Source organism: Dermochelys coriacea, chromosome 23 (assembly GCF_009764565.3).
Source record: "Dermochelys coriacea isolate rDerCor1 chromosome 23, rDerCor1.pri.v4, whole genome shotgun sequence".
In the NCBI taxonomy this organism is placed as follows: domain Eukaryota; kingdom Metazoa; phylum Chordata; order Testudines; family Dermochelyidae; genus Dermochelys; species Dermochelys coriacea.
The window spans coordinates 4,363,426-4,390,559 of NC_050090.1; the positions used below are offsets into that span (position 1 = coordinate 4,363,426).

A 27,134-nucleotide genomic window follows, 5' to 3' on the forward strand; every position below is an offset into this window, starting at 1 on the left:
CTGTTTAAACTTTTTGGGGCAGGGACTTGTCTGTTAAAGCACCATGCAGGCATGTTGTGTGTGTTGTGAATAAATCATATAGGACTGTCAGTCTGGCACATTTCACTAATAGCTGTTGTGAAAACTTTTTTCTACAGTTTATAAACTCTGTCCTATTTCCCTATGGTATCTGCTGCTTGGCTCATTTGGCGAGCACCTTTTGAAATACCCAAGAGGTACAATGCCCAAGAGACTAGATGAGCCCTATAACTACCCTGGGATTTGCAAATTCTGCCAGTCCTCATTATTTTGAAGCAATTTCTACAAGAATCTTTCACAACCAGCCTACCCTCTGATAGCTGCTTTCCATGATGGATGCAGCAGCTGGCCCAATAAAGTTTGTAGAAGTTTACAATAACTTATCATGTAAATTCTCTTCTTCTCCCATTGAGTTTGAGTGAAACACTGATATACTTGAGCAAGATGAAGCAATGTCGAAGGGTTATTCATGAAGCATGGTCTAGTGCCTGGAGCAAGGGATTAAGTCAAGAATCCTCAGTTATGTTTTCAGCTCTGGGAAGGAATGTGGCCTCGTGCTAAGTGTAAGGGATGGGTTTGCTTTGGTATTCCTGGGTTTTATCCCCTGCTCTGACACTGTTTGGGTCTGCGGCCAAGTCAGTTTCCTCATCTGAAAGGGAGAATATTTACCCAGATCTAAAGAAGAAAACTGCAGTCAAATATGGAAGCCTCTAAGCATATGCTTGAATGTGAAACATTACTGACTAAATATTTTATTTCTTTTAAATGCCATGTATGCATGAAAGCTAATGACAAAGGAGGGTGTAAGCAGTAAGAGATGGAGCAAGAACGGAACAGAAAATGCAAAGAGCAGTGGAAGGTTCTGCTGCTCTCTTCCCTGGACCCAAAAATAAAAGCCCCATCATGTAACTTACCTCAGAAGAGCTGTTGAGTCCAGGGCTATGGCTGTGAATGTCTTGTTTTAATGCATTGTCCAGCTGCATTTCCTGTGAGAGGGATTAAAGTAGGGACCATCCATGTGCCCAATTCCTGTCAGTCTGAAACCTTTTCAGGTATTCTTAAGCACAGCTTTGGAAAGTCTGACAAAGTGAGTTTTGCTGTTGTGAAAATCACTTCACTTCTCCTTTAAATCTGCTAGCAAATAGCATTAGATCCAGTCATCACTGAAAATACGGTGGATGCTTCTTCACAGATCGTGTGCTGTTGACTGACAGCTTCTGGGCCTCTGCTATAGACGCAGGGATGGACGTGTATATGAATTCTCTGGTACCAAACCGAAATCTATTCCCCAATTTAACGCATGTTTGCAAGCAAACGGCCTGATTTTTCAGAGGCGCCATGCACTCACAACTCCCATTGAGACTGGCAACAGTTGTGGCTGCCAGCACCTTTGACAATCAAATCCTTGGCTGTTCACAGTGGGTTTCCATCCTCCTCTAAGCCCTGTGTCTTGCTGGGAGCTGTTCATACTGCTCACCTGACGTGTTCTGCTGCTGTTCTGTGGCATTTCATTTGTTTCATGGTTTCATCTCATTAAACCAAAAGGGGAGAAACAAGTTGATTCCTTTTTTATTTTTCAATTTTATTTTCATTGAAATCCTGGACTGCAGAAAGCAGCCACAATGACAACACCCAGTCAACGATGGAAGCTACCTTCGTCGGACGAATGGGAATGGAAAAATTAAAAAAACACACATCTTTTAGCAAAAGTTACAGAAAAAGAACATGGCATATAAGCACTACTGGTTGGGGTTGGGTTTTGTTTAACAGAATTATACAAATCTTTTTTTTTTCTTTCTTTCTTTCTTTTTTTTTTTTTTTAAATAAGTGCTAAAAGTCATGACATTGGTTTACCTTTTTAAGTGCAGCCAATGCAGTTCTCCTTGCATCCTTTTGTTCTCCTAGCTTGCGGGAAGGAAGGGGTTCAGAGGTGGCTCTGGCACCCCCCGAGGGCTTAGTTTTGTTGGATCATTCAGTTGAAGGGCTGTGTTTGCAGGGGGAGCGGGTGGATTGCTTGGGAGAGACTCCGTCGTACAATGCCAGCCTTTCAAACTAGTCACTGGTTCAAATCCAGCCCAGCGTGACCGTGAACAATGCTCGCTGGTGTGCAGTGATCTGGGAAATTAGTTGATCTTAATTTAGTTCCTAGTTGGCCCCATTGCAGTTCCCCCTCTTGGCAATCTCAGAGCAAAAGCCATGGATTGAACAGACCACAGAAATCGAACTTATCCTCATCCCTAGTGGGTGGGCTTACCATGGCAGGGGTGAGTCACCGTGGCAGGGGACAATGTGAGAAATAGGGACCTGATGCTACCTCTGCTGTATCACCTCTGCTCATGATTCGACTTCAGTTGACAGGGCTGTCACTCCAACAGCTCTAAATACATGTCAAGAAATAAGGGACTACAGTAAATCAGTGTAGCCTCCAATGACTTTGCTGAATGACAGCCCAGATCTACAAAGGCATTTAGGCACCTAAATCTCTGATTCGGGCACCATCCCAATCCACAACCCCTGCCCCCCCTGCTCGGCATAACTTTAGTTGCCTAAATTCGGTGCCTAAATCTTCCCTGGGTACCCAAGTTTCTGCCTCTGGGCATATGCACAATGCCTCATTCAAGGCATCTGGATGTCTATCTCATGCCTAGACCCTAGCATGATCTACACACCTGAGGAGATAGGCGTTTGCTTGCGAGTCCTGAGCCGGTGGCCATGCTCCGAGCACACCTACGTGCTTGGGTCCTATTCAAATCTGGCCAGAGAAGAAGGGGATGCTGCCCACTTTATAACTTTTAACTCAGTGGTCAGAGCATTCACCGGGGGTGTGGGAGACCAGGGTTCAATTCCCCTCTCTCCCAGATGGTGAGAGAGGATTTGAACGGGAGTCTCCCACCTTTCAGGTGTGCCCTAACCAATGGGATATTCTGATGTCAGGCTCTCAGATTCTCCTGTTGAATTTGTTCCCCTTTGGATAAAGAAATAGAGGAATCAGGGGGACTGGACTGTGGGTGGAAGCCCTGACCACAGATGACCGTCGTTCTTACACACTCTGGTCAAATGACCATTTAAGCGTTTATCGAGTATCTTAAGCAACATTTGACAGAGAGATGAGTGCAAATGCTCTTGCTGTAGCTTAAAAGCAAATGCAATTTGTGGCTGTGTGGGCTGGATTTCAGCTGAGCACAGCTAGTGTTTGAAGCCACTGGAAGCTGGGGAGAGGGCTCACTCCCTCTTAGGAAAAAGACCCTGCCGGGAAAATGATGGTAATGAGAAGAACAGGAACTCTCCAGCCAAGCCGCCAGAGCAACCTGGAAACCCTTTTCTTTGTATCCAGCTTCCATTCATCCTTCCTTGAATAGGAGAAAAACACCCAGTGGAGCTGGGGGAGAAGCCTTTTTTTTTTTTTTTTTTTTTTTTAAACCAATTCCCCCTCCTTCTAGGGAGGAATAAAAGGAAGTTTGCTGCTGGCAAAGAGCAGGGTAGCAGAAGGCCTGGCTGAAGAACATAAGAACAGCCGTACTGGGTCAGACCAAATGTCCATCTAGCCCAGTATCCTGTCTTCCTGGCCAATGCCAGGTGATCCAGAGGGAATGAACAGAAGAGGCAATCACCAACTGATTCATCCCCTGTTGCCCACTCCTAAAGATCAAAGCACTCTTTATTTTGTTAATAATCTGCAGGGAAAAGCACTTAAGCATAGTTAGCCCTTACAGAGCGCTGGGCCAAACTGCTCAGTGGGTCAGAAAACAGGCATAAGTGGCTAATTAGTCTGACCCGCAGCTATATGCGGCTGGGACACGACTGAAACTTACAAGCCAAAGAGGCTATCAGGGCTGGGAGGGGTAAGAGAAGCAGCCAGCTGGAGCGGGTAAGATAAAGAGGAGGTGATGAGGGATGGATGCATTGTCTTACACATTAAAGCAGGTATGGAGAGGGTGAAAGTCGCCTCATTTTGCCTTCCCCGCTGATCAGAATAAGCAACTCACTTTGCTACTCATGCCCTCCCTGCTGCATTTACCCCACAGATTTCCAAGGAAGCTGCATCCATTTGCTCCAATTTACATTGCTCTCTCGGTGTCTTGGCTTCCCCAAACCCTGTTCTGCTCTTGGTTACCATGGAATCACTCCAGATTTTACCCCCGTGTAACAGAAGAGGAACAGAATCTGGCCCCCAGTTTCAACAATGGAGATGATATTCAGCTCCATAATAAGTATCTGGCAGTAAGGATTGATTAACGTTTATACAGCATTTTGAAGCTGGAAAAGCACGAGCGGCGAGATCCTCTACTGCTGTAAATCAGCCTTGCTCCATTTTTTTGATGGAAATAGGGCCACGACATGAGTGCAAAGCGTCCTTTCTTGCCATGCACCATTATGCAATAATGGGAGAAAAGGCAAAGAGGGGAAGGAAGCTCCTCCTGCTTTTAAAGATATAAATCAGGAAGGGGGGGGTGAACTGATGCTTGCTGTGATTCTGGCTCTTCCACAAAGGGTAGCTGATTTTTAAAAAGTGCAGATTCTGTTCTCTGGTGTAAATCTGGAGTAACTCATGGACCTGCTTTGGATTTACACCAGCATAACAGGAGCATCTGGCCCAGAAGGATAAAGCTGTGAAGCAGGAAGCAGAATACTGATTTGTGCTGTGATTTAGTTGTGGGGCGGGGGAATGAGACGCGAGGATTGATTCCAGAGTAAAGATTTTTTCCCTGCTGAAACATCCAGCAGCTCCTGCAGTCGTGAGCCCCCGAGATGAGTTTCAAAGAAGTACGGACTTCAGCACAGAGGTCAGTGCAGAGTCAATTCGGGGTGGCGTATCTAACGAGACGCCTTCAGGGCAGCTGCTTGGCTTAGTCCTCTTTGCGCTCTGCGGCTGACAGGCTGTGGATGCCGCTGCTGGCCATGGAGAAGGGCAGCGTAGAGAACAAGGATTCGGCGGCTGTGAAAACGCCCCCCGCGGCGCCTGAAATCTGCGCCAAACTGGTGGCGCTGGCTGAGTTCCCGAACGGTGCCACCATGTTGAGCCGCTGGATGTGGTGGTACATGAGTTCCATGGAGGTCTTGGACTCCACACTGCCGATGTCCATGAGGTTGATGGCATGGGAGGCAGGCAGCACATTGCCTGGCACAGCCAGGGTCACGTCGGCCGGGGCGTATCGGATAGTGCTGGTGGTGTAGAGGCTCTGGGAGCCTGTGGTGCTGGCGATGCCGTGGTGCCCGCCGAGCTGGTGCACCAGCGGGAGGACCACGTTCCCCGCGTGGAACCGCTGGAGCGCCTCCATCTCGCCAGGATAGACCAGGGGGGCGAAGGGCGTCGACGTGGCCCTTTCCTCGCACGGTGAGCCCGAGAGCGGGGGGGAGAGCGTTTCAGCTGAGGGGGCCGGCAGCATAGCCCGGGGAGAGGTGCTGAAGGGGGCCTTGGCCAGGCCTCCGCTGCTGTCCATCTCAGGAGGGGTGAGGACTGAGTCCGGGATGGAGACGTACAAGTGGGAAGTGGCTTGCCTCAGAATGGGCTTCTCCAGGCTAAGTGCTTTGCTCACAGTGTAGGGGGGTCCCTCGTGGAGGGCATCCCGGGCAGAGGGGTAGGTCCACAGGGTGGCCTTGTCATACTTGGGAGCCTGGCTCTGCTCTGTCTTAATGCTAAGCGCCGCGCTGGCTTTCGGTGGGTAGCTCCTCTGGGTCTGGATGACGGAGGCGAACTCCGATGTGCAAGACTGGCTCGGCCCCGCGTTCCTCCCTGCCGCCATATTGTACCCGTTCACCCTCCTCTCCAGCGCCACCGGCTGGGGTGGGAGATCAGGCTCCTCCTCGCTGCCGCTGTCCGACTCCTCAGTGCTGACGAGCGAGGCCTCCCGGGGGGGGCTCTCCGGCTGGAACTCCAGTTTGATCCGTTTGTTCTGGGGCCCCCTGTGCCTGCTCTCGGCGTCGCTCGCCCCAGCGCCTTCCAACACGTCCTCATCCTTGTAGCTCATTTCCGGGCTGCTGGCATCGTTCTCCGCCATGGAGCAATGGGCCCCATCATCTGGGGTGCTCTGGGAGTAACCTTTGGCCAAGGCCCCAGCCACTTTGGGCAGAAACTGGTTCCCCTGGTTGTGTTCTGGCCCATGGTCGCTCTCTGAAAGGGAAGAAGAGAAGGTGATTCAGGAGCAGCCTACTCAGCAAGGGATCTGGACGGAGGTTGTTAAACTCCACCTAGCTGCTTTCTGCCAGCAGGCGATGGGTTTATTTTATTTAACAAAATATTTTTCCAGCAAGACACCTAATGGGAGGTTACTTCCCATTTTATAGCTGCTTCCTACCTGCAGAGCAGCTAATGATCACAACCTCAGGGCATGCACAAACCGGCGATGCAAAGTCAATGCGGCATGTTTCCTCTTAGACTGTCCCCCTCCTGCCAGGTCGGATCTGATTCTCAGCCTTATGGCCAAAGAGGAGAGGAAAAAGATTAGCTCCCTTAATAAGATTGTGCTTTTCTTCCATCCGAATATTACAACTCCGGTTCAGCACCACAGTGCTGACCACCTCTGCTATACCGACGGAGAAACCAAGATGCTGAGCAGCGCCCGAGGTCACACTGTACCAGAACCAGGAATAGAACCTGGGCGACCCAATGCACAGGGCTGTGCGCTAATCACTAGCCCAACCTGCCTGTTTCTAGGCTTGTCTGTAGCTTCAGTGCAGTAGAATTCCTTCATGCTCTGGGCTGGTTAAGGGCCCAAACTTGGATCCTCTCTATAGGGCAATACATTGGAGATGGGGAAATGCTGTTTGGGTCCCATCTATTCCATTCGTCACCAAGGCCCAGTGCTAGTTTCTTCCCTACATGTAGAGCCGGTCAGAAAATGGATATTTTCCATGGATTTTTTTAAAATTAAAAACAACTAGAGTTGAAAGGATTTGTTTTTTGTCGGTAAATGCTTATTTCACCATTTTCACATGCAAACTGCTGAAATATTTCCATTGATAATAATAGAAATGTACAGATAGGCAAAGTAAGAAAAATGCTGCCAGGGAACTTATTACTGTTTGATTTAAGGCTCCTTAGCATATTTTGACAATGGGGTTGAACAGACATAACGCTTTAACATTTTGAATTTCAATGTCTCCTGTCAATAAATAGTTGTCTGACACCCCGTAGTTTCTCGCAATGTTGAAAATTTAAATTGATAAATTTTTAAAATGCTTAAAATAAACATGAATAGGTGTTGAAATTATAAAACTTGAATTCTGCCAAGCCTAAAAACAAAACAGTACATTATTTTGTCTAAGTTTTCTACAGCACATTTCATTTTTTTTCCCATCAAATTTGAATACCAAAAAAATTTCATCTGCAAAAAAAAAATCTATTTGGAAATGCTGCCACAGTGCATTATGGGAATTGTACTTTGAGTGCTTCCTGCTTCTACTCTCTATTGGCCAGGCTCTCTGTTGGATGACATTTCCCATGATGCATCAGGGTCTTGCCTCTTGCACAAGGGAGGTCGTGCACCATAGGAGTCCTTAGTTGTGATGCATCATGGGAGATGTGGTCTGGCCAGGGATCCCAGCCCATACAGGAGAATGGGGACACGAGACAACCAAACTACAACTCCCATGAGTCTCTGTGGTAGCATATCCAAATCAAAATACTTCTGGTTTTGGATGAACTAGTTTGTTTTTCCGATGCAAAATGTAAGTTTTCCACAGACACTCAGCGTGAAAAATTTGGTTTCCACAAAAACCCAATTTTTCATCTGAAAACTGTTTTGATGGGAAACTTTCAACCAATTTAATACTATATTCTGGTGCAGTCACACCCTGCCAGTAGGCCATGGGCCTACCCTCTACTCAGTCACTGTAGCTCTGCCTGCTCTGGATTTCACATACGTAACCAGGCTTTGCAGGTCGCTGTCTGAAGTAAGATGCACAGGGTTCCGTACTCGTGTAACGACAGTAACACATGGGGAGGGAGAGAGGCTGGGCTGGATTGGAGAGATGTTTAGGTTGGGGTGTGGCTATGATCAGCTTTTAAGGAAGCAGTGGTAGGTGCTGACTAACACGGTCTCAGTGGGGCCCTGGCATGTGACTGGGGCTACCATAATACATCTAATCGCAATCAACCAGCACAATGGTGTTCTCATCTCTGGCTGGGGCTCCTAGGCGCTACCATAATACACCTAAAGAATAATACTGGAGGATTTTAGCAACTGGTGAGCGTGAAAGGCAAGAATTGGGTATCTTTCAAGTAGGCCAGCCGGAGGGGGGTCCTTGGTGGGTGCTGGGAGAATGGTGATGACCGAGTAGGACCCTGGCAGACCGTACGTTGGCACAGGCATAAGGGTCTGATACACTGACCTGGCTTCCAGTGCACCATGAGGAGGAGGGTGCGTGGAATTCATTATGACTAAGGCAAACCTGATGTTTCCCCCAGCTTTAGCCATGTGAGCCTTTGGGGCTCCAGAGAGCCTACCACGGCGCTGTCAGATTTGAAAGCTAGAAGTGGGGGCTGAGAGGAGGTAGTTAGAAAGGGATAGTGGGAGCCAGGACTCCTGGGTTCTGGTCTCTCCTGTGGGGACAATAGTTCCTTATGTCTCAGGAGGTTGCATTAATTAATGCCTGTAAGGTGCTTTGAGATCCTCAAATGAAAAGCGGTTGAGAGGGGTGAAGTATGCTCCTGTGTTGTGCATGCTGCTATCTGGGAGGTTGTCAAAGGGAGCCTGGCAAGAGACGAACGCTAGTACTGAGTGTTTGTGAGGGGCAGGAATTTACCTGCAGATCCAAAGTTTCTACCGTCCCTGGAAATCCGCCTTCCCTGATATACACACGATCTGACCCTCTAGCAAAGGGCTGCCACACTATGCTATCTCAGAGCATGACTATGATATAATTTATCATCTGCTAAGAGAGGTTAATTAAGATGAGGCTGTGTCTGGAGTGAAATTAACGATGCTTTGCCCTGCGGTGGCATCCTTCCCCGGAGGATCTTAAAGCACCTTAAAAGCATTCAGTCAAAAAGCCCCATGATACTTGCCCCCTCAATGGGTAGGAGAGATGATGTATTTCACCCCTCCTTGAAATGCAGCTACCTCTGGGTGGGGTGCAGCGGCCTATTAAAAGCCATAGAACAAGCAAGGAAGAGAACATGAACCCCGCGTGTATTTGAAATTGCAGAAGGATTAGGGGAAGCTGACAGTTCTTGCCCAAACTGGAATTTGGCCAGGACACAGGGGGTTAATGTGTGTGAATCACTGGAGCTCTGTGGCAGTCAGAACTTGGCTGATTTATGCCAGCTGAGGAGATGCCCTCAGGTTGCTGATGAAAATGATCCTTAATGATCATGAAGTCAGAGCTTCATTTTTGCCCCTTATCTGCAAGCCCAAATCTCCCACAACCACAGTGGGATGCCCTCTGGGGTCATGACTTAGAAGGGAGAGCACTCCTTTTTGAATAGCTCTCCACCCTCTGCATGACTGTACCTCCCAGAGCCGCAATGGGGCTAGGAATGGCTTAGAAAAAAGAGCCCCCCCTGCTCACCTAGAGAGATGGGGCTGGGACTACCAGTCTGGGGCATTCATAGACTGTAAGGCCTGAGGGGACCACTGTGATCATCTAGTGTGACCTCCCTGTGTGACGCAGGCCAGAGAACTCCCCTGAGTTAATTCCTTCATGGTGGGTATATTGGCAAAGCCAAAGCTAAAATACCCATCACAGTGCAGCAGTGAGCTGGAGGCCTGATATACTGGAGCACTGGCTCCGGCAGCAGCCACCAATCAGGGCATTGGTAACCTACAGTCCCCGGAATGAGGCAGGTGCTACCAGAACATCCTGTCGCTGGCTTGGCAGCAATCTGGCCAGGGCTTTTACCTTTGAAGTCGGGTTCCAAGTCGGACGCGTCAGAGGCATCGGTCTGTCGGGCTGGAATCCCAGGCAACTGGAAGATGTCCAGGGCCGTGTTCTTACACTCGGGTTTGCTAAAAGGGTTTGGCAAAAGAAAATCAGAGAAACAACAGATCAGGTTGTTCCCTCCATGGATGGGATTTTTGTAGCCCAAGCTTAGGTCCCGTGGGAGGCAGTATGGGCTAGTGATTAGAGCAGGGAACTAAGAGCCAAGACTCCTGGGTTTGAATTCAAGGTCTGGAAGGGCAGTGGTTAGAGCACAGTGGGATGATTGAGACTCAGGACACCTGGGTTCTATCCCCAGCTCTGGGAGCAGAGTGTGGTCTAGTGGCTAGAGCGGAGAGGGGCTGGGAGTCAGGACTCCTGGGTTCTATTTCACTTCGGAAGTGAATTCAGCTAAATTGAATTAAGTCCATTTTAATTCTGGATAAGAACATCCACAGAGGGGTTTAGTTCAGTTCAACTAATCCATTTTAAAAGTGAATTCAGACTAAACTTTCCTGAATCTATGTCTACACTAGAAACTGCACAGCGGTACACCTGTAGTAAATCCACCTTGCCAAGAGGTGGTAGCTGGAAGAAGTCTTCCACCAATCTAGCGCTTTGGGTTTGGGTCGACTTAACTATGTCTCTCAGGGTGTGAATTTTTCACATTCCTGAGTGATGTAGCTGAGTCGATCTAACCGTCTAGTGTAGACCAGCTCTGCATGTCTCTGTACCGACAAGCCCGTAGGCACCTAGGAGATTTAGGTGCCCAGGGTTTAGGCACCACCTTTGAAAATGTCAGCGGCATCTAAAGAGTGGACTTAAGTGTCTAAGTAACTTGCCAGGGTCACAGGCAGTTTGTGAGAGAGCTGAGAATTTAACCTACGTCTCCTGTGGCCCAGTCTAGTACTCCTATCCCCCAAGCCATCCTAAAACGGGCCTCCCAAAGGAGACAGAGCAGTATGTGCTGATTCTTGGTAGACTGCTAAGCCTGCTGGGAGGCCATGAAATTAAACCAACTGAGCCCCTAACAAAGGAACCGAAGAAGGAAAACTTGATTTCAAGCTGACACAGCCAGCCACCTGCAGGCTGGTCTCTGCAAAATAACTCCACTAGGGCTATCGCCTTATTGTCCAAGAACAAACAAGGACAGATTGGAAATCGCAAGCTCTCTCTTTTAGAAAACAGCCAGCTTTGGGGTTTCATTGTTTATGGACGGGCAGAGTTGGATCCGATTCAAATGAGCCATCCCCTGCAAACGGCTCTGCCAGAGCTCGGAGCGGGGAGGAAGGGGACAAGCGCAGGGCCAAGTTCACCCCTGGTGTAACACCTATAGTGTCACGGTGCAGCAGTGTAACTCCCTTGAGGTAGATTGTTTCACTACACCAGGAGTGAAACTGGCCCACCCTCCTCCATGTCTGAATCAGCTTGACTCTAAGGATCCCAAAGCACTTTATTAACAATAATTATGCCAGCAGCCCTACAAGGTAGCCAGGACAACCCCCCATCATCTTACAGAAGGTGAAACAGGACACACACTAGTCTAAGCATTAGGCTTCCCCTCGCTCTAAGCTGAGAGGAGAACCCAGGAGTTCTGGTCCCCTTCTCTAGCCACCTCCTGCTATAGAGAACTAATCACTAATCACTGGGTTGCACTGTCCTCCTAGGGTTAGCCATAGAACCCAGGAGTCCTGAGTCCCCCACACCCTCTTTGTAAATCACAGTCCCATCCCATATAACAATATAGAGAGTAACCACTAGCCGGTCTCCTCCACCCTTCCAATCTAGCCCAGTCAGGCCGCACGACTGGGGAGGCTGGCAGAGGCTAGCTACAGGGGAGCACCCCTGAGAACGACCTGCTGACAGTGGGCTCAGGCTGGGTTGGGATGGGAAGGGTCCCCCTTGCCGCCCCTCATCATTTGTCATGTGCTGCTTCCCAGTGAAAAGAAAGTAAATACGTTTCCATTCCAGCAAGGCTGAGAGAAAGTTAATTAGTCTTTGTAATTACAGCACTAATTAACTAAAATACTAATCACCCTGACAAATCATACATTGGTATCTGTAATTACTTACAGGATTAGCATAATAATAGCTCCTTTTGCTTTAGCGGGGGAAAAAAAACAGCCATTAATAACCATCTGTTGTAGTCATTCGTATATTAATTTATTTTAGATATAAAAAAAAAACCCCTCTCCTCGCCAGAGAAAGTGTATCATTCTGGAGTCGCTTTAATGGTGCAGGTGGGGGAGACACTCCAGACTAGTGGCGATTTTTTGCAGTGCCACACCCACCCTGCGATGTTTGCTCAGAGCTGTTCTCTGACGCTATGGAGGCCAGTGACCAAAATTCATAGACTCCAAAGCCAGAAGGGACCATTGTGATCATCTAGTCCAGGGGTCCTCAAACCGGGGTGAGTTGTTCCGTGGGTTAATTGCTTTCACTGTTAAAAATGTACATCTTCTTTTGCACCTGAAGTGGTCTAGCTTCAAGGTCAGGGGACACATCCAGGTGCCTCTCGGCGCTGAAGGGACAGCCGCCTTGTGCAACTGATGCAAAATGGCAGGCCAAGCTAAGCTGAGGGGCGGCCGCCGATGAAGGGATATTTATGGCCAGATCCTTTGCTCGGGCCTGGTGCAAAGACCCAGGTGTCACAGCTTCCAGGGCACTAGACTATGGCTGTATCCCCACGCCAGCGGGACGTGCTGACCAAGGTCGCACACTAAAAATAGCAGCATGGTTGCAGCAGTTTGGACAGTGGAGCAAGCTTGTACGAGGGTGGCTGGCCTACGCCACTGCCTGAGCCACTCTGGCTCTGCTGCTGTTTGTACTGAGCTAGCTCGTGTCTGCCCACCCGCGTGGGGAATCACAGAATCATAGAATACCAGGGTTGGAAGGGACCTCAGGAGGTATCTAGTCCAACTTCCTGCTCAAAGCAGGACCTAGTCCCCAACTAAATCATCCCAGCCAGGGCTTTGTCAAGCCTGACCTTAAAAACCTCTAAGGATGGAGATTCCACCACCTCCCTAGGTAACCCATTCCAGTGCTTCACCACCCTCCTAATGAAATAGTGTTTCCTAATATCCAACCTAGACCTCCCCCACTGCAACTTGAGACCATTACTCCTCGTTCTGTCATCTGCCACCACTGAGAACTGTCTAGATCCATCCTCTTTGGAACCCCCTTTCAGGTAGTTGAAAGCAGCTATCAAATCCCCCCTCATTCTTCTCTTCTGCAGACTAAACAATCCCAGTTCCCTTAGCTTCTCCTCATAAGTCATGTGCTCCAGCCCCCTAATCATTTTTGTTGCCCTCCGCTGGATTCTTTCCAATTTTTGCACATCCTTCTTGTAGTGTGGGGCCCAAAACTGGACACAGTACTCCAGATGAGGCCTCACCAATGCTGAATAGAGGGGAATGATCACGTCCCTCGATCTGCTGGCAATACTTATACAGCCCAAAATGCCACTAGCCTTCTTCCAGCTGTTCTGTAGACATACTGTGTCAGGAGACCTAGGTTCTAGTCCTAGCTCTGCGGGGTGAGGCTGGACAAGTCACTTTGTATCCCGGATCCTCCCACAGAAATGAGTGGAAATTAGGTCCCCTAGATGCCTTTGAGGATCTGGGGCTTGCCTCTGTTTCCCCCCCACCCCCCAATATCTTTTACTGTGGGTTTGTGAAGCTCTCAGCACAGGTTAGGGGCTCTGAGTGGGGAATGGGGATTGAGTATTTAGAGCAGAGGGGGTTGGGAGTCAGGACTCCTGGATTCTAGTCCCAATGCAGGGAGGGGAGTGGTATCTAGTGGTTAGAGCAGGGAGGCTGGGCGCCAGGATGCCTGGATTCTGTTCCCAACTCAGGGAGAGGAGTGGTGTCTAGTGGTTAGAACAGAAGGGAGTTGGGAGTCAGGACTCTTGGGTTCTAGTCCCAAATCAGGGAGGGGAGTGATGTCTAATGGTTAGAGCAGAGGGGTCTGGGAATCAGGACTCCAGGGTTCCATGCCTTCTCTGTTGTGGCACGGCGCATGTCATTTCCTCTCCCTGTGCCTCCATGTCCCCATGTGACCTCAACCAGGGATTCTAAGTGCTACTATAGATGACTGTATTTAGGCACCCGACTCCTTTGATTTCAATGCGAGTTAGACTCCGAAACACCTTTGAGGGCCTCTGTTCCTATACCTGGGCAAACCGTTGCCTGGAATACATGAGAGTGGGGCCCAGCAGAGATGCACAGCTCTGTGTGCGTCTATCAGAGCAGGACTGTGGGCGATGCAGATTTCCCCCTGCAGCCCCAGCAGGGAGGTGGACAATACAGATGGAAATGGCAGCTACCTGCTGGTCTCAGATCACATTTCCCAGGGTGTCTTCCACACTCTGCAGCTATAGAGAAATATTTTCTCAACAAATTACAGCCCTGCTGGAATGGGATGAGGGGGGCAAAGCAGGTTTTCAATCAGGTTTGCTGCTTCTCTCAACGTTTAATAGTCTGTGCAGCTAAAACAGGCTGGAGCTGGATCCTTCTCTACCACGAACTGCTGCGATGAAGAGTATTAATCACTAAAACACTTACAAAGCGATCAGCCTGCCTGGCTGGATCTGATGGGCAAAGCACTAGACTAGGAGGCAGGGGGACTTCTGGGTTCCGTTCCCAGCTTGAGGCGGGAGTATGGTCTAGAGATTAGAGCAAGGGTGAGGGGAGTGGTTAGAGCAGTGAGGGGGTCTGTGGGGCAGAACTCCTGGGTTCTATTCCCAACTCTGCCACAGTATGACTGTGGGCAAGTCACCACACGACTCTGTGCCTCAGTTTACAATGAGGCTAAGCCTACCTTGCTTGTCACCATGAAAGGTTTTCCTCCTTTCCCCCCCCTGCTGCTGGTGATGGCTTATCTTAAGTGATCACTCTCCTTACAGTGTGTATGATAAACCCATTGTTTCATGTTCTCTGTGTGTGTGTGTGTATATAAATCTCTCCTCTGCTTTTTCCACCAAATGCATGCGATGAAGTGAGCTGTAGCTCACGAAAGCTTATGCTCTAATAAATTTGTTAGTCTCTAAGGTGCCACAAGTCCTCCTTTTCTTTTTGCGAATGCAGACTAACATGGCTGCTACTCTGAAATGAGGCTAATAAATACTGTCCCTATTTCCATGGGAATTGGGAGGATAGGTCATTTACTGCCTATAGGGACCATCTCCTCCTCTGTGTTTACAGCGCACCCAGCAATGTTCCCTCTAATTTTTTCCATCCATGTGGGGAATAAATGTTACGTGCACTGAGGTATGTGTGGATATGCACCACCAGTAGAAACAAAAAAACCTAGCAACAATATATATTTTTAAAAAGTTAAATAGGGATAATTATTCCAGCCAGGCAGGTTAGGCATTTTAGAACTCACTGCTCAAAGAATTAAATGTAAGTGTAAGAGAAATACAAATTATGAAATTCATAGACCAGTCAAAACACTAAAATAACACACTTTGAAAGAATAAAATTACAGAAAATATATGTGCATTGCAGGAAGTAACAACAACAACAACACAAGTATGTGTTGGAAGGTGAGTGTGACACAGAGACAGTGTGTGCATGACACAGTGTGTGCAACACAGTGTGTGTGTGTGACACAGAGACTGTGTTTGTGGGTGTGTGCATGACAGTATGTGTGACAGATTGTGACACAGAGAGTGTGTGTGTGTGTATGTGGGCATGACACAGACAGTGTGTGTGTGTGACAGACACAATATGTGTGAGAGACAGTGTGTGACACAGTGTGTGTGTCACAGAGACTCTGTGTGTGTGTGTGTGTATGTGTGTGTGTGTAAGACACAGAGACAGCATGTGTGCTGGCTGCTGGGAAAGTTTCTGAGATGCCCTGCGCTGTCTCTTTAAGACACTCACTGAAAGCTCTCCTGCTCTGTACTGAGCCCTGTTGTCTCCCCTCCTCCGCTCTGCGGAGATGGGGGTACATGGGCAGGGGGAGGGGGAGAGAGAGTGTGTGTGTGTGTGTGTGTGTAAAACAGACAGACAGACACTGTGTGAGCTGCTGCTGGGGAAACCTCAGAAACAGTGCACAGTCTCTTTAAGAAAGGCACTCAGCTACTCACCCTTCTCCACAGTAGCTCCGAGTTCTGAGTCCAGCTGTGTCCCCTCTGCCCTGCTCTGCGAAGATGGGGTACAGGGGCTGGGGGGGAGGGGGACACCCTGACATCAGCACCCCCCCGCACAGCCAGCAGGATGGTCCCGGGAGCAGCTGCAGGACGGAGCAGCACGTGGAAGGAGGGGCACCTGGCTATGCAGCATTTAATCTCTCCTGCCCAGCGCAGCTTACAGGGAACACAGCCCTGCACTGATCCTGATTGGCTGCTCCCACAATCCAAACATTAGTTCATCATACAGTGCTTTGGGATCCTCCGACAGCCTGTGCACACAGCATTGCCCTCTCCTGGATGAACTCAGAACAGCTCACCTGGGTGTCCTAGACCCTACAAAGTCAGCAGTGAATGGGGATTGCCCCAGAGCTCAGTGGGTGGCAGCTGCCTGAGCTTTTGGAGCAGGTGGGTCTGCAAATCTAACCCTATGGCCACAGCATGTAGAAGAGCAACGTCCCTCTTTGGTAGCTTGCTGAGTTGTTACAACACAGCCATGTGCTCTCACCTGAGGATGTAATTGACCCAGACCATATTCTTCTCGCTGGGGTTCTTGATATTGACCGAGATGGTGGCACACGACTGAATCCACACAAAGCCCCCGTTCTTCTGCAGCCAGCGATAATATCGGGTCACGACCTGGCCTTTTTTCAACACTAATTGAAAAAGAAGTTTGTTAGCTGAAGGCTGTCAGGCCCCACCCTTTCTGCTCTATCATGAGCACAGCGAGCCAAGAAAGGGGCTTTTACACCCCCCACGATCCCAGGAAAGGTATAGTCCCACTTATCACAGCCACGGCTTCTTAATGGTTTATCCAGCTTGTCATCATCTCGGATGTCTCTGTGGCCCCTTTCATCTCTCTCCAGTGCTGATGTCCCCAGTTCAAGTTGGAGGTTGATCAACTGGAGAGGGGTCAGAGAAGAGTCACGAGAATGATAAAAAGGATTGGAAAACCTGCCTAATAGTGAGATTCTCCAGGAGCTCAATCTGTGTAGCTTAACAAAGAGAAGGCCAAAGGGTTACTTGATCCCAGCCTATCAGTAACCATACGGGGAACAAATATGTGATCATGGGTTCTTCAGTCTAGCGGAGGAATGACTAACACAATTCAATGGCTGGAAGTGGAAGCTAGACAAATTCAGACTGGAAATAAGGTGTCAGTTTTTAACAGTGAGAGTAATTAACCATTGGTGCAATTGACCAAGGGCCGTGGTGGATTCCCCATCACTGGCAAGTGTTCAGTGAAGATTGGATGTTTTTTATATAAGAGATCTGCGCTAGTTCAAACCAGAATTAATTCAGGGCATTCCTACGGCCCGTGTTAGACAGGAGGTCAGAGTAGACGACCAAATATGTTAAGGGCTGTTATAGAGAGGATGATGATCACTTGCTCTCCATGTGCACTGGAGATAGGACAAGATGTAATGGGCTTAATCTGCAGCGAGGGAGATTTAGGTGAGATATCAGGAGAAACGTTCTAACTCTCAGGGGAGTTAAGCTCTGGAACAGGCGTCCAAGGGAGGTTGTGGACTCCCCGTCGTTGGAAGTTTTTAACACCAGACTGTCAGGGCTGGTCTAAGTTTATGTGGTCCTGCCTCAGTGCAGGGGGCTGGACGTGATGACCTCTTGAGGTCCCTTCCAGCCCGACATTTCTATAATCACAGTGGTCCCTTCTGGCTTTTGAAGCTATCTGACTCCATAGTACATGCCGGGGCCCAGCTCAAAGGTTTGACAGGTTAAGGGCTAGTTATGATTAATAACGGATTGCACCTTTCATCCAAAGTAGCTTTGATGCTACATATAAAGGCTCGAGTCCAGCTGCTCCCTCTCTGAGGTGGGATGCAGCAGCTGTTTGAACATCTGCCCTGCAGTTTAGGCCAGGAAGTATAGAAAGAATCCTACGTCCAGTTGAAACTGGAGCGGGAGAGGAGTGGTTTAGGGAGCAGGGATTTAATCTCCAGGGTTGGGATCTCGCCTGGACAAGCAGGGGTTAAATGCTCGGATTCTGACAGGGATGTTCGGAGAATCTTTAATGATCGTAAAGGGTCAGGCTCCTATTTGAAAGGTGGCAACGCCACCAGCAAGGCCAGCCCTGACTGCAAAGGGAGAGCACCCCCTAGTGCCATGTTGGGGTCAGCACTGACTCAGAGGAGAGAGCGCCCCCTGCTGTGTCACTCATGGCAGCCCCAGCAGCACAGCGCCCCCTAGCACCGCACTGGGGCAACAGGGTCAGCACTCCTTAAAGTTATCAACCACTTCCTACAACACTTTCCTACAGCACCGCACTGGGGCATTGAGGTCAGCATCAAGTGAGAGCAGCGTGCTCCCTAACTTGCCATGAGCACTATTTCCTGTAGCGTCCTGAGTGATCCTGAGAGGGCACCCATCCAAGAACTGAGCAAATCCAACATTCCTTAGCTTAGTAGAATTGCTATCAGCCCGCTTGCCCAGGGGCATAACCATTGCCTTCTAGTGCATCGTTCAGACACACAACATGGACCAAATCCATCCCTGGAGACAAGGGCGTTGCAATATTCTGCTAGGTCTCTTGCATCCCCTTGCTGATCCACGGCCCATTCCTGGGTGCCTGCTTGGACTTCTTTAAAGCCAGATCAGCATTGGGTAAGGAACTATCAACCCCTAGTTTAACATGGCACACATTACATGGATTAAAAACTGGCTAATTGATAGATCTCAAAATGTCATTGTAAACAGGAAACCCTCATCCAACAGATATCTTTCCAGTGAGGTCCCACAGGGATCAGTTCTTGGCCCTACACTATTTTACATTTTTATCACTGTCCTGGAAGAAAACATGAAAATCACCACTGAAATGACACAACAATTGGTGGAGTGGTAAATAATGAAGAGGCCAAGTCGCTGATACAGAGCAATCTGGATCGCTTGGTAAACGGGGCACCAGCAAACACTATGCGTTTTAACACGGCTAAATGTCAATGGATACACCTGGGAACAAAGACTGTTGGCCATCCTTACCGGATAGGGGAGTCTAGCCTTTGGAAGGAGTGGCTCTGAAAAACATTTGGATAATCAGCTGAACATGCACTCGCACTGCGACACTGGGGCCAAAAGATCTAATGCGAACCTGGGATGTATAAAAAAGGGGCATCTCAGACAGGAGCAGAAAGGCTATTTTATGTCTGTGTTTGGCACCGGTGCGTCTGCTGCTGGAATCCTGTGTCCAGTTCTGGGTCCCACAATTCAAGAAGGAGGCTGATAAATTGGAGAGGGGTCAAAGAAGAGCCACGAAAATGATTAAAAGATTTGAAAACCTGCCGTATAGTGATAAGACTCAAGGAGCTCAAGCTATTTAACTTAACAAAGAGAAGGTGAAGGGGTGACTTGATTCCAGCCTATCAGTAACTACCTGGGGGCTCTTCAGTCCGGCAGAGGAAGGTCTAACATGATCCAATGGCTGGAAATTGAAGCTAGACACATTCAGACTGGAAATAAGGTGTCAAGTTTGAAATGAGTACTTAGCCATTGGGGCAATTTGCAGTTTACGAAGACCCTTGAGGCTCAGCAAGACTTGCCTGGAATTCAGTACATCAGATCTGCTGGGGAAAGGACAGGTCTGATGGCAGCTCTTGCTTGACAGACAGTGCCACACGCCCGCCTGGAGGAAATCCAGCTATGGACAGAGGCCATGCAGCACGGCTGGCCCCGTCGCCAGGGAGAGCACCCCACGCAGGAGGTACAATCAGGGAGGCAGGAACAGAACCCCTCTCAAAGCAAACCTGACATAGCCAGAATTCAACAAGCAGCCACAGAGACAACTTGGTCTTTGGAGCTGCTCCCGACACTGGAGAGAAGCAGCTTAGACCCAGATCGGGACAGGCAGCTTTACCCAAGCAAAACAAAAAGACGCAAATGACAAAGAGGTAGAGGGCAGGGGCGTCTCCCGCAGAGGCAGTGATGGGGGAGGAGAATCCATTGGCAGAGACAATTTAGCAAGTATCCCAGGAGAGGATGGGGACACAACTTTCCTTTGCGCTAGGAACCCGGCGCCATCCTGCACGCAGGCACAACTTGCTGTGTATCATGGTAGTACTAACTGAGAGGAGGGCACCATGTTGTGCTAGGGGCTGGACCCACACACTCAGGGAGAGATAGTCCCCAACCCAAAAAGCTGACAGTTGAAACAGACCAAGGAAGGATGAGTAACCTCATTGTACAAATGGGGGAAACTGAGGCACTGAGATTTTTTTTTAAGTGACGCATGCTAGGGGATCTGTGGCACATCTGGGACACAAAGACTGGTCTCCTGGGTGCCCAGTGCCTCATTCCCACAGCACTTCCTGCCTCTAGCTGATGAATTTTACAAGCTAGGAAATCCAGCAGAGAGTCCTGCTCGCTGGGTTCTGAAACGTCCCTTTATATGCCTATCCCCAACGACATGGCATGGATCCTTCACCCCAAAGAGAGGAAGAGCTGGGGCAAACCAGAGCAGGAGACCATAACTAGGATGCTTACAGTCCAGGTGGCTCTGCCGGATTCCTTCCACGTCCTCACCATGGATAAACTGGTAGCAGCTTTTCCCTACCAGCTCCGAGGGGCATAGGTCCATATAATCGCTGATCCTGTGGGCGGAGGAGAGGCAGGGAGTTATAAAGGCAGGGAGAAGCAGAGAGAGATGGGAAAGGGTGGAACAGCTGAATGCCTCTGTCCCCCGTCCCGGCATAGAGACTGGCTAGGAAGTGGTGATGACCTGGCATGCATCAGGATGCTATTAGATGGTAGGGGCCAGATCCTGAGTGTGGGTAAATTGGCACAGCACCACTGATTCCAGTTGACACTAGCTGGGGTGTCTGGCCCTATTGACTGTAATGAAGCAACAGCAGATTCACACCAGCTGGGGATCTGGCCCAATCAATGCCAATGGGGCAACGGTGGCTTCACACTGTTTGGGGCCTGAAACGGAACAGATCCCTTGTAGCGAGGCGAGAGAGAATCCCAGAATACAAGGCTGTATCAGGTATTAACCTGAGGCCAAAATAAAAGGCACAGGCCAGCTTTATCTCTTGACATCCCTGCAATGACTCTAGATTTACCCCCCGGGGGCTGTGTGCAGAATCTGGCCCTCGCACCACTGACACCAACCGAATCACTCTGGATCCAGCTCCCTGCCCCTGAACCCACCTGCTCTCGCAGTACACGATCTGCAGGTCCATGTTGACCCGGAACACAAACATGTGGCACTCGATGCGCACCTCGCTGAGCGTGGAAGGCGGCAACGTGTGGGCCAGGGCCACCAGCCCCAGGACTCGGCTGAGGACCGAATGGGCATGGGAGTAGGACGGCAGGCGGGGGCGGAGACGGCCAGTGACATGAATCACCTGTGTGTGGTGGTGGGGAGTGGGGGGTTGGAGAGAAAGAGAGAGAGTTGTGTATGGGGGGGGAACATTTATCCACTGAGACAGCATCCCCGTGCCGTACCACTGACCGAGAGTCTGGGCCCCTAATGCCAGGGCCATGCCGGGAACGAGTCAAAGGGAGCTAGGGATCAGAGAGTGGGATATGGGCAGTCATGCCTAGTGGTTAGAGCAGGAGTCAGCCAATCAGGCAACCTACTCCAGCCCAGCTGCCCTCGGGACCGGTTCTGCTGCAGGCCTTGATTCCTGACACAAAGTGCCTCCTGCTCACGCCGATCCAGCAGCCACGGACTCCTGGATCCCTTTGAACTTTTGCTCCGTTGCAGAGCTGCCGGCCACAGCGTGGGAAGGGGAGAGAAGGAAAGGCTGGCACCAACCATTCACAGCTTGGACCCTGGGCAGCAGATCACAGCCTCAGCAGGGAGGAAGCATCAGGGGCAGGGACTGCAGGGAGGTCTGACCAGGAGAAAATGACTCAGGCTCAGTAGAGATGATCAGCTAGTGGGGAAGGAGGGAGGCTTTGGGCATTTGCATTGCAATTGATCAATCAGGACTTTGGGAGCAAGGAGCTCAGATCCGATCACCCCCACACCATCAGCCTCAGTGGGAAGACACTGGGGACAAGGTGTGCACCCCCCAACTTAAGGGTTTTGACATTTAAGGCCACTACATGCAGCAGATCACTCCCTCGGGCCCCTTTACCTTGTAGCCAGAAGTCTTCACGTGCAGCCCTCTCTTGGTCAGGGTGGATTTCATACGGATGAAGAAGGATCGTTCCAGGGCGTCATGCTTGGGGGGCGCGTGGGAGCCAGCAGGATCTGAGACAGACACGGTGCGATCAGCGTCATGGTTCAGACACCCAGCACGCCACACAGCGCGAGAGGGCCGTGGCCATCCACCCGGCGTGGCCTTTGTCAGAGCGAGGCTGGCCCTCAAATAACTGAGGTGCGGCCACTTCCATGGCCCTGGAGGCATGAGGCCTGAATCAAAAAACAGGTGGCTTCCTGCGGGGATCGGGAAGGAGTCTGTTTTCCTGGGTCATCTCGTACGGCCTCTCAGGCGTCACTCCTGCAACCCGCTCATCCCGCGCTCCCTTGTGCCCCACCTCGGTGTGCACTTGCCCCTGGCCCCCACCCATCCCGATGACTGTCATCCATCCCACAAGGGGAGAGGCCCCAGCGAAAACCACTCCGCTGCTACATCTCTCTCCTGGACCCCAGCCTTGGTCACCTCCTGGCTCTTATGCTGGGGACACTTTGGTTTAACTGGCCCCATCGGATCATCTCCCCGATCTCGAAATAATCCACCAAGCCCCCAAACCCCCACATGCTCGACCCTGTGGGAACAGATCCCTTCGAAACCCAATTCCGCCAGCTCCCGCCAGGACCCCTGTATGCAAACACCTGCCAATCTATTGCAATTTGGGAGCAGCCGTTTTGCTAAGACCGTGCGCCCCCTCAGCTCTGTGGTTTGCAATTCCCCCCCCCTTAAGAATGGCACCCATCCCCAGCAGAAGCCCCTCCCCTGCAGGAACACACGTCTCTCCCCCCAACACCTGCACCGATCTGCATTCCCCCAGCAATGCAGTGGACGGGCCGCTGTCTGCTTTCCGTCTAGGGAGGCAGAGCGTGCTCCAGGCTGAGCTTTATATCTCATTCTCTTTTACGCTCCTGCTTCGTATAAATCTTTTAAAGGTTCCCCAGATAAAAGCCAAGCAGACGGATATCAGATGAGATGGAAGGCGACTGAAGATTGCCTTTCATTTCTTGACACCCACCAGTCTCTTGGATGCCTGCTCCCCTGCACGGCCCTGGTGGTTGTGGGTATGCAGGACAGGGCAGGGACGGGGGGGGGGATGGATACCGACAACCCCTGGGTGAAGGCGGCTGGCGGGGGCCAGGTGAAACTGAGCGAATAACCAGCCGGCACAGAGTCTGGGCTCCCACCCTCTCCGGGGAAGCAGTTCACACATGAAGGTGACAAAGGGCTGGGAATTCCAAGGCTCAGGGAGCGGAGGGGGCGGGGGGACAATAGGAGGGGAAAGGGGTTGGGAAGCGAGAGAGAGAGAGAGAGAGAGAGAGAGAGAGAGAGAGAGAAGAGGAAAAGAAAGGAGGAAGAGAGAGGAAAGGGGAGAGAGGGACTGGGGAAGGGAGAAAGGAAGAGGGGGAGGCAAAGGGAGAGAGGCTGGGGATGCCAGTGGTTAGAGCAGAGAGGGCAGGGTGTCTGGACTCCTGGGTTCCACCGCATGCTCTGGGACAGGAGCAGGGTCTAGTGGTTAGAGCAGGGTGGACTGAGAATCAGGACTCCTGGGTTCTATTCCTGGTGGGATGGGAGTATGGTGTAGTGGTTAGAGCAGGGGCGACTGGGCATTTACGACTGCCGGGTTCTTCTCGCAGCTCTGGGGCAGAGGCAGAGGGTTGGGGGTAGGAGTTGGGTCCACAAGCTGTTTCCGGCCAAGCAAGAGAAGCTGCTTTACCGGGCTCAGAGGCCTCGTTCAGGGAGGAGGAGCAGGAGGAGGAAGAGCTGGCCACAGTGAGGCCTGGAGGTTTCTGGCTCCCCGGTGGGGAGCCGACAGCATCGAAAGGCAGCTTGAGCCCCAGTTGCTCGGCGACCTCAGGGTGATCTCCAGGATGGATGTAGTCAAAGACGCTGCTGCCCGTCAGCTCCACCTAGAAGGCAACAGAGACGGGTGTGGGGAGTCAGAGCTGGGCTCCCCTGTTTGGGGAGAGAGAGAAGCTAGCTGGGGCCATTCCCCTCCGGGATCGCAGCACCTGGGACCTCCCCGATGCACCTAACACCAAGCCAGCTGACAGACCCAACCAGCCCTTGGCCATCACCTGGTGCCTACCCTCCCCACCTTTCTAAGCCAGGCCCTGGTGCCGTCCTTCCAGACAACCATCAGAGGGGAGAGAGATCAGGAGATTGTCTCTTTGTTCTGTGTCTGTACAGCCCCTAGCACAATGGTGGCCTGGTCCATGACCGCAGCTCCTAGGCACTACCACTATCTGAATAACTAATAATGGGAACCAGCCATAGGGGCAAGGGAGGAGGGTGAACCCCGGCAAGGTCCCCTCGATCAGAACATGGTGTATCACAGGCAGGCTTCTCCCCCCATGGCTGGGCTCTGGAAGGCTTGCCAGGGTTGTGATTAAAAGCCCCAGCGATCTGACTTGAAGACAACCGCCCCGTCCACCCTCCGAGAGGGGGCAAATAACCTAACTAGTTAGCACAGTTGCCACCTTTCACATGGCGAACAAGCACCCCCCAACTTCCACAATAAGCCAAAAATCAAGCTCATCCCATTTCAAGATAAGCCAATCCCTAAGCACCCCAACACTATATGACGAGATTCCACCCCCGTCCCCCCCCAACGTGCAGTCTGGGCCTGTGGTGGGCCCGCTGTGCGCCCCCTGACTCGCTCCCCTCCTCGCCCCTGCTTGCCAGGAGCCGATCAAAAAAGAAGCCACAAGCCACAAGCCAAAAACTAGCCAACTAGCAACTCACAAGCCCATTAAGCCAAAAACAAGCCCAATTTCTGCGTTTTTCCCCGCGGTTTGGCATGTCTGCTAGTTAGCTGATGGAGCGCGATACATTTCTGACTGGGCTGGCCTGCGAGGGCAGGGACGGGACCCGATGCGCCAGGAGCTCCTGGGTGCCTAGGCGTGGATTGCTCAACGCCCACGGGGGAGGGGGATGCCCCCTTGGCGAGGGCACAAGTCCAGCAGGGCATGGACCAGGTGCCCCCTTGTGAGGCGAGACTGCCAATCAGCAGTGTCTCAGTGGTCCTAGAGAGACCCAGCTGCCTGCCCCCTCTCCTGTCAACCAGCCCTTGCTCGCACTGATCACACAGGGCTGAGCCTCGGCTAATGCAATAAACCTCTGGATGAAGTGCCTGTTCTAAAAGCCCCCGCCGCCCCCCCCCGCCGCCCCCAGACACATGCACACCGCACCAGCAGGAGCGAGGTCATCCGGCGTGACCTCCAAGCCGCCTGCAAAGGAAGGGGCAGTGTCCTCATCACCATGCCAGCCTGCCCGGAGGGCAGCAGCGTCCCGTTGGAATACTTAAGGTCAGCGCTTCGGGTTAACGTTTCCCACCACATAATGAAGAGGGAGGATCAATAAATAATCATGCCAAGCTATTTTCTTCGCCTCCAGGGTTCAGGGGCTTTCCGAAGGGCTGAGCCTCATCAAGAGCGGAAAGGAGCAAGCCCGGGCTGCCAAGGCGGAGACTGGAGATGGGCTAAGGACCACGCTACGTAGGAGACCACCGCCGCACTCGGGAGCAGTGTGCTATACATGGGGGGGGGGCGAGCCCACATGCATCATGGCCTAGTAGGATAGAACGGGGCAGGGGGGAAACAGGACTCAGGGGCTGGGCTAGGGGCTGCCTTTGTGTTCGTACCGCACCTAGCGCAATGGGGTCTTAGCCTGTGACTGGGGCTCCCAAGTGCTACCGCAATACACCTAATCCCACTAAAATGTACAGCGCCTAGCGCAATGAGGGGGTCTAAGTCTATGACTGGGGCTTCTGGGTACTACCATAATACACCTAATAGCAATAAAAACATACGGTGCCCAGCACAATGGGGGTCTTAGTCCATGACTGGGTTGCCTAGCCACTACCATAATACATCTAATAGCAAAAAAACACGTACCGCACCTAGCACAATGTCATCTTAGTCCACAACCATGGCTTCTAGGTGCTATCATGTTCTAAAATCTCATAATATTCTCCACACTGGGAGGAGAGTGGGTCTAGTGGTTACAGCAGGGATGCCAGACACCTGGGTTCCATCCCCAGCTCTGGGAGGGAAGTGTGCTCTAGCAGCTACAGGAGGTCACAGTGAGCTGGGATTCCTGGGTTCTGCCATGGATTTGGAGAAGGGAAGCCGTCGTCACCGTGTGCTTCAGTTTACCCTGAAATAGGGAAGGATATTAACTTGCCTGGGTGGGGTCACAAGGTTTAATTAACATCTATGAAGGGCAAAGGCTGGGCACCCTGAGCCAGTGGCCATGGCTGCAGCTGGCCCCTTTGCTGTTTTGCCCCCAAGATCTCAAAGCATTTGAGGAATTCAGTCTCACGCCTCCTTCATGCCTGCAGGGAAGGGCAGGAGAGAGATCGCCATGGTCACAGTTCCTCATCGGAGGCGCACAGATGCCACCGGGATGGGAGCCATAGAAGAGCCTAGAAAGCGGCACACCTGGGGGCAGTAGCCTGCTCCCGTTTTCACACTCAGGCCTGTGTGTTAGCCACTAGCCCACGCTGTCTCCCCAGCTGGCAGCACAAGGCCTGACTACTGCAAACCCAGAGGCTTCTGCCAGCTAAAGGGGATTGGGCACAGGGCAGATGAGGAGGGGTTTATCTTTCCAGCTGGGGACAGGGGGTGCATGTGTGAGAGGGGGCATGGGGAGAGTGTGGAGGGGAAAGAAAGAAAGAAAGAAAGAAAGAAAGAAAGAAAGAAAGAAAGAAAGAAAGGGCTGAAGACAAAGAGATCTTTTCAGGGGGGAGGGGGAGGAAGGGGAGCTGGACAATGTGTGTGTTGGGGGGAGGGATAAGAGATGCCCCTCCATGAATGAGGCTGGATAATACAGCGCTGGGATGAGGTCCCAGCAGCCCCGATCCAATTCCTTGCCTCAGAGCTATGAGGCACCCCCCTCTGCCCCCAAAAGCCTGTGGCAAGGTGCTCTCCATCAGCACTGACTGTGGTATCAAAGGCTGCCTTCTCCTTGCC

At 51.1% G+C, this 27,134-nt stretch overlaps 1 protein-coding gene across 3 annotated transcripts in view; it reads right to left on the reverse strand.

Moving 5' to 3' along the window:
• Positions 1 to 1,840: 1,840 nt before the first annotated feature.
• Positions 1,841 to 27,134, reverse strand: part of NPAS1 (neuronal PAS domain protein 1) — a 99,868-nt gene continuing 74,574 nt past the window's right edge. For all 3 annotated transcript variants that reach the window (XM_043501613.1, XM_038381516.2, XM_038381517.2), the window contains 7 exons: positions 23,879 to 24,071; positions 22,105 to 22,220; positions 21,170 to 21,366; positions 20,504 to 20,610; positions 16,518 to 16,665; positions 9,859 to 9,965; positions 1,841 to 6,130 (listed from right to left, as the gene is read on the reverse strand). In XM_043501613.1, the coding sequence (XP_043357548.1) occupies positions 4,866 to 6,130; positions 9,859 to 9,965; positions 16,518 to 16,665; positions 20,504 to 20,610; positions 21,170 to 21,366; positions 22,105 to 22,220; positions 23,879 to 24,071 (2,133 nt within the window). In that variant the 3' untranslated portion in view covers positions 1,841 to 4,865. The remainder of the gene's footprint in view (positions 6,131 to 9,858; positions 9,966 to 16,517; positions 16,666 to 20,503; positions 20,611 to 21,169; positions 21,367 to 22,104; positions 22,221 to 23,878; positions 24,072 to 27,134) is intronic.